This window comes from Eschrichtius robustus, chromosome 7 (genome assembly GCF_028021215.1).
Source record: "Eschrichtius robustus isolate mEscRob2 chromosome 7, mEscRob2.pri, whole genome shotgun sequence".
In the NCBI taxonomy this organism is placed as follows: Eukaryota; Metazoa; Chordata; class Mammalia; order Artiodactyla; family Eschrichtiidae; genus Eschrichtius; species Eschrichtius robustus.
Window position 1 is genome coordinate 108,716,291 of NC_090830.1, and position 13,797 is coordinate 108,730,087.

At 43.9% G+C, this 13,797-nt stretch overlaps 1 protein-coding gene across 1 annotated transcript; it reads right to left on the bottom strand.

Moving 5' to 3' along the window:
- Window positions 1-1,111: 1,111 nt before the first annotated feature.
- Window positions 1,112-12,299, bottom strand: MORN4 (MORN repeat containing 4). The gene is made up of 5 exons (XM_068548316.1): window positions 12,168-12,299; window positions 5,017-5,109; window positions 3,183-3,297; window positions 2,663-2,772; window positions 1,112-2,411 (listed from the first exon to the last, which is right to left on the bottom strand). Exons 2-5 carry the CDS (start codon window positions 5,081-5,083, stop codon window positions 2,263-2,265), a joined length of 441 nt encoding a protein of 146 aa, XP_068404417.1. The 5' UTR covers window positions 5,084-5,109; window positions 12,168-12,299; the 3' UTR covers window positions 1,112-2,262.
- Window positions 12,300-13,797: the final 1,498 nt, after the last annotated feature.

Consider the following 13,797-nt stretch of genomic DNA (forward strand, 5'->3'; position numbering starts at 1 on the left):
GAATACCGAGCAAACATAACCATTAGATTATTGGAGGCCTAGGGAAAAAGTTATTGAAGTTTTAAATGGGAGAGGTAAGAGGCAAAAAGGTTCAAGTGAGATATTTAGAAACACATAGCACATTCATTTAAAAGGCTGCTTTCTCTAAAATGTTCAACCTTGGGAATTCCCTGGTGGTCCAGTGGTAGCAATCCACGCTCTCACTTCCGAGGGCCTGCGTTCAATCCCTAGTCAGGGAATTAAGATCCCACAAGCAACGCAGCAAAAAAAAAAAAAAAAAAATTTAACCTTTTTCAGTGATATGACTAGTGGCAGAAAACCTGAGATGAATTTTTAAAAAACTACTCTCGTTTAAAAGAAAGGTAAACATATTGTTGTTTAGGGCAAGGGCTAAAGGAGAGAACATAAAAGGTATCAGTCTTCAGCAGAAACTGGGCATCTGGTTGGCACTGAAGTTTGGGGCTTAGCACCTGGGCTCTTCTCACAGGCAACTTCTGGAAGATCTGGGCTCAGAGGAGAATCAGGTTTAGGGATGGGGCAAAAAGTTAGGGCTAGGGAGGCAGCCTAGTATACCGGTGAAGAGCTCAGTCTCTGGGGTTTCCATTCTTGGATTTGTGCCTTAGTGTCTGCAAGACCTTGGAAAACTATTTAACTGCCCTGAACCTCAGGGCATAATACAGGGATAATAACGGTACCTTCCTCTCAGGGCTTATAAGATCATGCAAGTGAATGGGTTAGCATGGAAGGTGAATGTTCAGAGAAAGACTTGCCTGAGGTAATCCAGCAGGTGTGACAATAAATGGTCTCAGGACTTGGGCACCCTGATGTTCAAGGTGATGAGGAGTTCAGTGGAAAGTGCTTTGGAGTCAAAAAGTCCCAGATACAAATCCCACCCAGCTCTGCCACTTACTAGTTTGGGCAACCTGAGCCTGCCTGGCTTTGTTTTGTGTGTGTTTTTTTTAATGTTCCTACCTTGCAGAATTAGATGATATTATGTAGTAAAGTGTGCAGTGTCAGTTTCAAGCCCCCATCTATAATTAACTTTTAGAAACAGCAAATGGGTCAATATTCATAAGGGTGTACAGCAAGAGAGTCAAGAAAACTAAGTATAGGCAGTTCTGGTGATTTGTTTATTCCTCATAAACACTTGTTTCTACAGTACAATTCAGAGAATAAATAGAGGCACACGGCTCTAATTTCCACCACAATCTGCTGTTGAGGAGACATTCAGTGTGAGGATAAGGGGCTGGGGGGTGCATGTTTGGGTCACAGGGTAACTGGAGGCCTCTGTGATGAACTGTGCAGGGATCCAGTCGATCAAGATCTGATCCCTAGGCCTGATGGCCAAGGCTCATGGTGGAAGAGTTACAGTGAAACAAATGCTCTTTTAGCTCACTGCCATCCCAAGATGGGTCCAATTCTACCTGAACCCCAAGGGGTTGAGGTGGGTCTGACCTACTGGTCCACTGGGAAGAAGCTGTGTCAGCCCAAGCCATCCTTAAGGATTTAGTTCACTCCATGACAGGGCCGGATGGGACCCACAGATATCTGCCCTTGCCCTGGACTAAGTTATAAATACAAGTTATAAGATGACTGTTTATATCGGTTTCTTTCTGACTAAAGCGATCCTTTCCCATGTCTAAGGAAGGAGAGAGGAGCACAAATTATCTGCTTGTAAAGTCAAGGGAGAGGGAAATAGCATTCACTGAACCCTTCACAGGAGCAATAAGCAGACACTAGGACCAGTCTGGTCAGACACAGTGGAAGGCCTGGGGCCATGATGCCAACCAGAAGCGAATGCAGGGGTAACATACAGAAAAGCTCTGGCCTTGACTTTCACAGGACCGCTGTACTGTCTAAGCCACTCCTATCGTTTTCCTTATTTCTCCAGGGCAGCACAGAGCACTGGCCCTAATCTGGGGCGGGGATCATCTGCCCCAAATAGAGGCAGAAGGAAGAGACTCTGTATCACTTGGCAGAAAATGAAGTAGAAGGCAGCAGCAGGTCTGCACCGGGTGACCCACGGTGTTAGGGACAGAGAGTACCAATGAGTGAGAGAAGGGCAGGGCACACCGGGTACCACTGCTGCAAGGCCAGCGGCCCGAGCCTCAGACCTTTCGTGACCGAAGCCCTGCCTGGCAGGGGAGGGTCCCCTCCCGGGACTTCTGCTCCATGGTCGTTCTCATCTCCTCTCGCATCGGATTCTTTTGTTCACCCCCAGCGGGTGGCGGGGCGTTGCTGTCAGCTGGGCGCAGCGCCGCGTCAGGCGGTGAGGCTCCGGGCTGACTTGGAGGCGCTCTGGGCCCGCTGAACCACCGCCGAGCACTTCTCGCGCCGCAGAAGCTTGTTGTTCTCGAACAGACCTTCGTTGCGGGGTATTCCGTGAGAACCATCAGGGAAAGTCAGCAGGCCTTTGAGGGGGACAGAGAAAATATGGGTGTGACGGTGGCATTAGTGGCTGGGAGGTCTGCTTGCTACGTAGAGGCCGAGGGAGAGAAAAGTTTGCAGCCCTTGGGTACTCTGTTGGTGAGTCCAATGACCCGGCATCGGCGCCTGGTCACTATGCATTGCTGGGCATCCACAGGAGGATTAAAGCTGCAAAGGTGCCCTTCCACCCATTTATGCTCGCCTCAGTCACCTGTCCTGCTGGGCCGCAACTTACCCAAACCATCCACTCTGCCGTTTTTAAATTCCCCCTCAAAGGTCATGTTGTCATGTCGAATGAAGACTCCGACGCCGTTGAACTTGCCCTGGGCAAACTCCCCCTCATACCTGCAGAAACACGAGATGTCAGCCTTCAGGATAACTGAGTCAGGCAGCTGCCGACACCAAATGTGGGGTTTATCAACGCCAAGGAGCAAAGCTGATTCCACTCTTCCAGAGCTCCCACCCACCCACCCAGCAGAGAAGGGTCAGACAGTGTGTATGATACGAGGCTCTAATCACAAGGAAATAACCTAAGAGGGCAGTGGTGGGGTGGGAGGTCACTGACCTCCTTGCCATTTCAAATTTCAGATGCATTTATAAAGTAACCAATAAAAGAACGAACGCTACTCCTTGCCTGTTTTCAGAGGGCCCGGGACAAGCTCAGGTTTGACCAGATGTTTCTCACTATCCCTTTTAGAACAGAACTTCCCTCCCCTAGTTTAAGGCTGAGAAAGGAATGATGACCCAGTACCCACCTCGAGCCATCTGAGAAGGTTAGTACCCCGAAGCCATTAAAGAGCCCATTCTCAAAATGGCCCAGGTAGGTGCCACCATCTGCAAACATCAGTTGACCAAAACCATGTCTGCGGCCTGAGCAAAGAGAAGACAGGTGTCAGGTTGGGATGGGGCAGCTTCAGGGTCCCCTCTCACAGTCCAACATCCCTTGCCTTGCATCACCCCATCCACAAAGGAAAGACGAGAAGGAGTGACATTAGCAGGGCAGAGAACTGTTACCCAGAGTAATAACCTGGCTACTAAGATCTTCCCTTCTTAAGTCACAACCAACAGATTTGGAGCAGGTCTCTCCAAGTATGAAGATAAGAGAGCACTGAAAAATCACAGTAGCTTAAAAAAAATTTAAATAAAAATCACAGTAGCTAACTTTACAGGGCCTTCACTATGTGCCAGTCACTCTTCTAAGCACTTTGTATTTATCATCTTATTTAATCCTCACAACAACCTTAGGAGGTAGGCCCAATACTATTATTATTCCCATTAACAGATGCAGAAACCAAGGCAAGGAGAAGATAAAAAAACTTACTCAAGATCACAGAGCAACTAAGTGGTACAGCAAGACAGCAAATGCAGCTGGCAGACTGACTCTGGAGCCCTCAACACTTAACTGCCTTGACACTCTGAGAAAAAATTAAAGTACCCTCCGACACCATGAAGCTGCTGGGCAAACCTAACAGCCTGACTGGCAACACTAGTTTGAGCTTTGCTCCATCAATAGGGCTGTGCTTACCCACTGAACTGACCAGAGAACAGAGCAAGATACTGGAGAAGCAGCAATGCCATTCCAGTACAAGGGCGTTCTTTTGGTGGATAGAGACTGCCCGGCAGAGCCTCAAGAAGACTCTCCTCTAAAAGGTCACGTTAAAGGGGACAGTAGGTATTTGGGAGGCAGGAGAAAAGGCTGGGGATGTACGGAGGCAAGGTCATATCCCATGTGCACAATTTCTCCTCTCAAGGCTCAAAAATTCATCAGCTGCAGGGATCTACAATGAAAAGAATGACACATCTGGAAACAGTGTGAACTGCTCTTCGTTGGCACAACTATAAAGAGTCAAGTCTCCTCGGGGCAGTTCCGGGTTTGCTAGGATTGGACCCATGAGACTTTTAAGTGGCCAGACTGTTTCCAAACTGAACATCATTAAAGTGCTTCCTGTATAGCCTCAGGCTCGGAGGAATTCTGCCCTTCCTGTGAATAGATACTTCCAAATGTAATGAGCTGTCACAGGAAATTCAAGGCAATGAATGTCATCTGCTCTTGAGTGTCTGCCCTAATTTCTTCCTTAAGATTCACTAGAATCAAGTCATTACAATGAATCTGTACTTTGCAATTTATGGGCCCTAAAAATAATTCATTTTGCTCTGCTGAGTACGTTAGCATTTATAAAAACAATTCCCAAGTAATACCACTAAAGGATAAAAGAGTGTTGGGGGGTTTCCTGGCAGGCCAGTGGTTAGGACTCGGCACTTTCACTGACATAGGCCCAGGTTCAATCCCTGGTCGGGGAACTAAGATCCTGCAAGCCACGAGGCATGGCAAAAAAAAAAAAAAAAAAAGAGTGTTAAAACACTTTAAATTTAGAAGTGGGAAGATTTAACTTATTTCTGGGGATTGGAGTAACAATAGCATTTTCCAATTCCTTTATTTATAATCCTAAAATCAAATAAAGGAAAGGCACTATTTGGCTTTAGAAGTTAGAAATGAAGACTCATAAAGTTGTCTTATATATCCTGATGTATTTGTCCTTCAGCCAAATGAAGTGTTCATCACTGGATGTTCCCCACGGGTCCTCTCACCCTCCTTCCACTCGCCACGATATTCCTCCCCACTGGAGTAGGTGAAGGAACCTTTTGTCAGGGTCATGGTGACAGCTTACAGAAGGATGAAAACTGCAAGAAATAAGCAGAGGAGAACCAGTGTCATAGGATGGCTGGAGGAAAGGTCTGTAAAGCAATTTTATAGATACCTTCTAAAGGCTACCAGCCTGGTAAGTGTAAACTACCTTGAGTACATTTAACAAAAATCCCCCCCTCTCCAACCACCACCACCATCATCGCCACCTCTGCCCAAGCAGTCTTATCCTCCTACTTGTCTTAAAGGTCTTCAGCCGGTTCCAATTTTCTAAGACCTGGGATGGAAATTTAGGATTAATCTGTAAATATTTGCTTGATACCTACCATGTGCTTAGTCAATGTATAAAATATAGTCTCGTTCCTCGATGAGTTTATAATCTAGCTGATAAGACTAACAACTGAAACACTGAATAATACGAGAGATAATATAATTAAGTGCCAAACTGGATGGCAGAGATTACAAAGACAAGGGATGGGCAGAATTTAAAACAAGCAGTGAAGAACGCAAAGGGCAATGCCAGACTGAGAAAACATGGGGAATGAAAGCACAAAGCAATGTAAACACGACATGTGCGGTGGGAATTAAGAAGCTGGGTCTTATTCGAGTTGAAGGTTTATTTAGGGAGTAACAGGAAACAAATTCACCTACGTACACCCAACCTAAATCTTAAATCTGAAAAGAACCTCTCAGATTTAATCCAAACTCCCTCATTTTGGAGGGAGAAACATTCGGAGAAAACAGAAGACCCCAAGAGGTTAAAAACTAGTTAGTGAACAATGATGATGATGGAACTGGTGCCCATGCCTCCCCTGACTGCTGCTAGTTCTTTTTCCCCTGTACCATGTGCTCTGCTTTTAGGGTCAGGCCAGCTTAAGGAGACCTTTGAAAGCTAGGCAGAAGGGTTGATAGCTGATAAGGTATGGAAAAGAAGAAACCTCTGGGGGTTATAATACGAAATATGAAAGCAGAGTCTAAGGAAAATGAATGTGGCAGAAGGAAGCAGGATGGGTTGGAACAGCAAAAGCCTACAGCCAGAAAAGCTGCAAGGCAGGAGATGTGATCATTTAGTCGATTGTACAAATGGGCACAAAGTGTTCTCCCTCCATCCATGCCCTTGCAGACATTGCAGATCCTCCATTAAGAGGCAGCTTATTTATTCCTCTGCCTGTTGGATTTGGGTGGGTTATCTGACTTGCTTTCGCTAATGGAACATTAGCAAAGGTGATGTAGCAGAGTTTTGAAAAGCACTTGTTTGTTGGGCTTGCTCTCTTACTGCACTTGGAACTGTTCTGCCTCCACATGAATGAGCCCAGGCTAGTCTGCCAGATGGTGAGAGGCCACGGGGAGCAGCTGTCCCAGCTGACCACAGATGCATGGGTGAGCTCAGGCAAGACTAGAAGAGCTGCCCTCCTGAGCCCAGCCCGAAATTACCGACCCACAGAATCACGGACTAAAGAAATGGTTGTTGTAGCCACTATGTTTTGGGGATGGTGTGTAATAACACACCTAGCAAAAGCTAACTGATATACCCAGGTATGAGATCATAAAGCCTGAACTAGGGAGATAACAGGGTAATGGGAGCAGGAATGATTATCACAGATATATCATAGGATAAACAAAAACAACCCGGTAACATTTGGAGACTGGCTAGGTATAGCTTCATATGAGTGGTAAAAGAATATTTATACTCAAGGATATTCTATAAGAAGGGAGTTAAGATACCCAAAACACCAATAAATATAAACAGAGACAAACAGAATCATTTGACGTATTTTTTAAAATGCAATCCCTATTTCTCTGTCTTTCCATTTTTTTTTTTGGTAATTGGAAGTTTGTACCTCCTAATCTCCCTCACTTATTTCTCTGATCTCTCCACCCCCTCCCCTCTGGCAAACACCTGTTTGTTCTCTGTATCTATGACTCTGTTTGTTTTGTTATGTTTATTCATTTTTTTTGTTTTTTAGATTCCACGTATAGGTGAAATCATATGGCATTTGTCTTTCTCTGATTTATTTCATTTAGCATAGTACCCTCTATGTCCACCCATATTGTCACAAATGGCAAGATTTCATTCTTTTTCTTTTTTATGGCTGAGTAGTATTCATATATATATATATATATATGTATATCCATTGTGTGTGTGTGTGTGTGTATATATATATATATGGAATATATACACACATACCGTATCTTCTTTACCCATTCATTTATTGATGGGCACTTAGATTGCTTCCATATTTTGGCTACTGTAAACAATGCTGCAATGAATATAGGGGTGCATGTATCTTTTCTAAGTACTGTTTTCATTTTTTTCAGATAAATACCCAGGAGTGGAAGTGCTCCACTTCCACTCATATGGTAGTTCTGTTTTTAATTTTTTGAGGAACCACCATACTATTTTCCACAGTGGCTGCACCAATTTACATCCCCACCAACAGTGCACGAGGGTTCCCTTTTCTCCACATCCTCCCCAACACCTGTAATTTGTTGTCTTTTTGATAACAGCCATTCTGAGAGGTGTGAGGTGATATCTCATTGTGGTTTTGATTTGCATTTCCCTGATGGTTAGTGATGTTGAACATCTTTTCATGTGCCTCTTGGCCATCTGTATGTCTTCTTTGGAAAAATGTCTATTCAGGACCTCTGCCCATTTTTAAATCAGGCTGTTTGATTCTTTGATGTTGAGTTTTACGAGTTCTTTGTATATTTTGGATATTAACCCCTTATCAAATACACTGTTTGCAAATATCTTCTTCCATTTAGTAGATGGCCTTTTCATTTTGTTGATAGTTTCCTCCACTGTGCAAAAGCTTTTTAGTTTGACTAAGTCCCATTTGTTTATTTTTATTTTTGTTTCCATTGCCTGAGGAGACATATCCATAAAAATATTGCTAAGACCGATGTCAAAGAGCATACTGCCTACGTTTTCTTCTAGGAGTTTTATGGTGTCATGACTTACATTTAAATCTTTACTCCATTTTGAGGGTTGGTTTGTTTGTTTGTGTATGGTGTGAGAAAGTAGTCAAATTTGATTCTTTTGCGTGTAGCTGTCTAGTTTTCCCAACACCATTTATTGGAGAGTGTGTTTTCCTTACTGTATATTCTTGCCTCCTCTGTGGTAGACTAATTGCCCATATAAGTGTGGGTTCATTTCTGGGCTCTCTATTCTATTCCATTGATCTATGTGCCTGTTTTTGTGCCAGTACCATACTATTTTGATTTCTGGAGCTTTGTAGTATAGTTTGAAATCAGGGAGCGTGATACTTCCAGCTTTGTTGTTCTTTCTCAAGGTTGCTTTGGCTATTCAGGATCTTTTGTGTTTCCTTACAAATTCAAATGACATTTTGAAAAAATATCAGCAATTTTGACTAATGAGGTAAGTACTAAGTAGGGGAAAAGTAAATTATAGCCACTCATCTGTTCTTTATCAGCACCCTATGGGATATTCTAATTTTGGTCTATGTCATAATGATTTTGATGCAGATGCTGAAAGCTCAGAAATGGTCTGATGTGAAGACAGCCTGGCCTGAACAGAGCAGAAGCCCTGTGCTCTCACCAAAATATGGAGAGACATTCATTTCTACCCCCATAATGAAGGCCAGCTTTGTGGAAGCTCTTTTGGTGATGTTTGGAGTCACTCCCATAGGTACAACTGGGATTTTATCACTTTTCTAGTTACTCAAAAGCTCCATGTTCAGGGTCCCTCACATTGTAGAAGGTATCCCAAGACAAGGATCATTTTCTAGTCTTAATGCCCCTCAGTACCTCTGGGGGGCTATTTTCTCAGTGGCTGGCACCTGGTGTGCCATCTCTGTCCCATCAATGTTCCACAAGGTCAGCATCTAATTTCAGGCTCACGAGCCTCTTATCATCAGCCCAGCATCAGAGTATGCCTGGGGTAGAGGTCAACATGACTGCATTGCAAATACAACATTAATGAGAGGAAGAGAAGCAGTTTTCCATCGAAAGTACAGAGAAAAACGCTTTCCAGTCCAGATAGGCATGTTGATAGCTAGAGGTCACCATCAGCTCTTCTGAGAACTAACTACATCAGAGAACTAAAAGTCAGCTTATGGCACAAATCTGAGCTGTTTAATTCCTTCAAAACAAGTCAGAATATGAATGGTTACATCTTCTACTAAATCTTAAAACTAAACAACCGTTCTGACACATAAACGCAAAATCATTATTTCTACAGGAAGATGATAAGCTAAGGACATTTCCTTTCAATGTTCAGCAGTACTCGAAGTTTTGGAAGGAGTTATTTCAGTGCAATTTGAGGAGCCAGACTGACTACACAGGGGCTCAGCCTCTTGTGTGTTTACTTTTTCTCAAGGCTATGTGAAACTTCCAAACAGTGGCATCCCACCAGTAGAAGGAACTTGAAAGGAAGGGAACAGTTCTTCTCCAGTTTGAGGATTATCTAGGGACCAAGTACTACCCAGCCCCTCCAACTGTAAACCTAGCCACTCTTTTGGTATGCTGTTAGCTCTTGGGCAATATATCCTAAATATTGCAAAGAAGCCAATGAAACTTGAAAGAGTAGCTTCTCATTACCAAATAGAGTGGACTGTATTTTCCAAAGATATTCACGATCATATCTCCTGTCTTATACATTCTTCTACAATTTGACCTTGCCAGTGCCCCATCAAAAAGTAGTGTCTAACTCCTCATTTATGAATCTGGCTAGGCATGTGATTGCTTCAACCAATAGAACGTGATGGAAGCGATGGTGTGTTCTGAGGTTAGATCATACACGGTAATGCAATTTCCATCTTGCTAACTGGTAAACTTGAGCTTGGAGACCTGAGCCACCACATAAGTAGTCTGATTATCCTGAGGCTACCATGCTCAGCGGAGGCCGAGCCACATAAAAAGTCACATATGCTGGTGCTTCCAGTTGGCAGTCCTCATCTCTGAATCATCCTAGCCCAGGCACCAGGAGTGAGTGAAGGAGCCTTCAGGATGATTCCAGTCCCCAGCCACTGAGCCCACATCCCAGCTGATGTATCATGGAGCAGAGAGAGATCATCTCCCAATTCCTGACTCACAGAATCTGTGAGCATCCTATGGTTGTTTTAAGCAGCTAAGTTTGGGGTAATTGGTTATACAGCAATTGTAATGGGAACATCGTCCCTCAACCTATCCCTGCCACCATCCTCTCCCATTTGTTTTCAAAAGCACATATTAGAAATTCCCATTCCTTTTTGTTCTAGGGAGATATAGCAAACTTCAATAGCTGCTTGTCAAAATGATGTCCATTCCCAAGAACACAATTAGAAGTGCTAATTAAAGGAAACACATGTACACTCCATGTGTCTCAGGCCATGGTTGAACACACTTGACTTGAAACTTCTACATGTGTCCAGATAATTGATATTGTCACTGCCTGAGGCAGAATCAGGGTTTTCATTCATGACTTCTGTAGTTAGCCATGCTAATTAATAGCTGTATAGCCACTGACCCCAAAAAGAACTCTATCAGTAACCATGGTCCTTGAGACAAATCTAGTTTAATAAAGTATAGCCAGTGCTGATGCAGACTAAAAAAACCAATACTTTAAAGGAATGCAAATCAGTATTTGTATCAGCTATTCAAAAAATCTTTTTAAAGAGAACAGATGGCCTAGGAGTTTAGGCTTCAGATTTACATGTGGAATGTAGTTACAAAGCCAAGATGATTCATGCTTCTTAACAGATGCCCACCCTTTCTCTCTCTTGATGGATGGGTTGCAAAGGATCAATCTAAACATTTATCTAAAAGAAAATGACTATTTTGTGCCTATAAACCAACACACTATTAGTCTGCACAATAGACTATATCCTTGCTATCTTTATTTTCTCCTGCCCCAGCCATTTCCAAATAGAACTCGAAGACAGGAATGAGAACTTTTGTTTCCATTCCATTTGTCCTTTTTTTTTTTAATTTCAGAAATCAAACTGGTTAAAAAATATTTATGCATCCACAGTAACCTGTGTCCAAATCCAGAAGATTAAAAAAAAAAACCACTAACATAAAAGAGAATAGATTTTCAGTTTAAGAATATTTTTTGGAGGCATCCACCTTAACTATCTACATATAGCTTCACATTGTCCCCCTAAAGCCACCCTCCCCAGGGTATGACAGTCTTGTCAAAGTTCTTTCAGTTATAAAGAAAGCAGCTCTTAGGCATTTAGAATCCTAAAGAGAAGAAAATGAAGGCTTTGATGAACAAAAATCAGGCTTGTAATGGACCTAGAACAAAAAGTCAAATGTTCTTTTCAAAGTATTTTAAGTGAGCTTAAAATAACTGTCTTTGTTTTAAGTCTGTAAGTCTCTTTCACTATAATTCTTCCTTCCACTGGAAAAGTAAACAAATATACCACTACTAGATAAAGGTCTTATTTAGGAAGACTGTGGGACAGCTAGATTGAAGAAAGTGGGAAGAAAATCCTGACACCAGAAAGAAGGTCAAAACAAAACAAAACAAACAGAAAAACCCCAGACGCCTTGGGGTGATGGGGACTGCCAGGATACTATTCTATTTCATGAGAAAGTAAAAGTCCTGGACTGGGTTCTATTACAACCGAGTGACTCCCGGCGGTACCTAAGCAGTTTGGAGATGCTAGACAGTAGGGATGCCACCATCAACTAATTTAAGCATCCTACTTCCCAAGGATGTATGTGGGGGACGTCTCTCCACCAGAGTATGATAGAGGCGGACGCAGAGCAAACAAAGCCCTAGACAGCAACAAGGCAACACTTACTCGTCGACCTCCCCATTCCTTCTCCCACCCGGTTCTGGCTTTCCAGCACCGCTACTTCCCTCACCCCGGGTCCGCTCTCCCGGGCGGGAGGGGTCTTCTGCTCACACTGATCTGCGATCTCCTCTGCACACAGCGCCCACGTACCCCGATCTCTATCCCGGAGGCCATGGGCTCGGGCCTTGGACCCCGCGGTAGAGACGGGAGGCCCGGGTTTAGGACCTCCGGGGCAGCAACCTTCGGTATGGAGCCGCGCTCCCGCAGTCCCTGTCATTTCGGGCTGGGCTCCTCAGTCCCTTCCTCCCAGACCACACTCTCCCGGCCCCCTCCCACCCGCGCTGCCAGCCAACCTGGGCTCGGCCTTCCGGGATGACCGTCTCGCCCTGACGCGGGGCGGACCTCCGCTCCGCCGGGCTCGCCCCTGCCACCTGCCTCTCCGCCACCACCTCCAGTGCCTGCCGCACTTGACGCCGCCATCCCGGGCAGCCGCGCTGGGCACAATTCCCGCAGCCCATTGGCTGTTACGTAGGCAACCGGGAGCAACGCCACTCCCCATTGGCCCAGCCTGGTCTCTACGCCATCTTTGTGCGGGGCTGAGTGTTGCGGGAACCCTGGGCCAAATACCAGAAAGAGGGGTGGGGCTGACCCACGGTGCCACCTCAGCCACCCAGAGAACTCAGGTCTCGCCTACCAAGAGGTAGCCTAGCTGAAATGTCAACTCCAAACCAAACAAAACCCAAACCTGCGTCAGAAGCAACAGTCACCACCTACACAAGCGGCTCCGATCCTGCTCCGATCTCCGCAGTTGTCAATGGCACCGACGCGGAGCTGAAGGACAGAACCCAAAACTGACTTTTGAGGTGCGGCTTTGTAAATTGTGAAGCGCAGGATGGGGCAACTGCAGTTTCATGAGTGTCAGCCCTGTGCCAGCATTGTGATGATATCAGGACACTTTTGCATTCATTATACGGATTTGCGTTGCCGTTGTCATGACTCATATCCTTTGTATTTAAAATATAGTGCCAAGATTGGAACAAATCCTCCCAAATACCATGCACACCAACTGGTTTATCCATATGTTTATTTACCGAACAATGTGAATACAGCATGATGCTAGGTTCTGCCAGGCTAGAATAGACATGATCACTGCTCTCATAGGATTTACGGCCTCGTTGTGGAGAAGAAAAGGTTCATGTACATGGAAAAATCCAAGTCTATATTTAATTATTATATACTTAATTATTAAGAGAAGGCAGGAGAATGACGAGAGTAAGCAAATTTCTTCTCTGAATTTGGATTTCCTAATCTGTAGAAAAGGATGATAATAGTAATAATGATAAAGTCTCCCCAAGACTTGTATGAAAATACAATGTAAAATGCTCAGTACTGTGTCTGACATTGTAAGTGCTCAATAAACTGTAGTTTTAAAAGATTTGGATTCTGTGTTCAAATCCCATCTCTGCCACCAACTGTGTGTGACTTCAAGCAAGTTGGTAAGCTCTCTAGCCTGTGAAATGAGATTGCACTAGCAAACCTATAAGAGTCAATCCAGCTCTAACTCACTGGTTCAACATGCTAAACTGTGTGGTGTTAACTACGGATATAATTACAATAGTTGAGAGAACGGAGTGTCAAGAAAACAGATATTAGATTGGAGAATGTGTATTTAGAAAATATGAAGAAATAAGGTTAAATAGATTGTGGTCAAATTATGGATAGACCTGAAAAAGTAGAAGATAACGGTTTGCAAAATGTAGTTTCTTGAATCTGTAAATTTGTACACACAGAAAGTAGACTAGAGGTTACCAAGAGCCAGGGGAAGAGGATGTTATTGTTTAACAGGTACAGAGTTTTTGTTGGGATGATGAAAAAGCTTTGGGTATAGATAGTGGTGATGGTTACACAACATTGTGAATGTATTTAATGTCACTGAATTGGACACTTATGAATGGTTAAAATGATAAATACTACATATATTTT

What these genes read in the sequence shown, in the direction of transcription:
- MORN4 (XM_068548316.1), bottom strand. Translation starts at nt 5,083, where the DNA reads ATGACCCTGACAAAAGGTTCCTTCACCTACTCCAGTGGGGAGGAATAT. An exon ending in ACCTTCTCAGATGGCTCGAG is followed by an intron (nt 2,773 to 3,182) that starts GTGGGTACTGGG and finishes GTGTTTCTGCAG; the next exon opens with GTATGAGGGGGAGTTTGCCC. An exon ending in CGGCAGAGTGGATGGTTTGG is followed by an intron (nt 2,412 to 2,662) that starts GTAAGTTGCGGC and finishes TCCCCCTCAAAG; the next exon opens with GCCTGCTGACTTTCCCTGAT.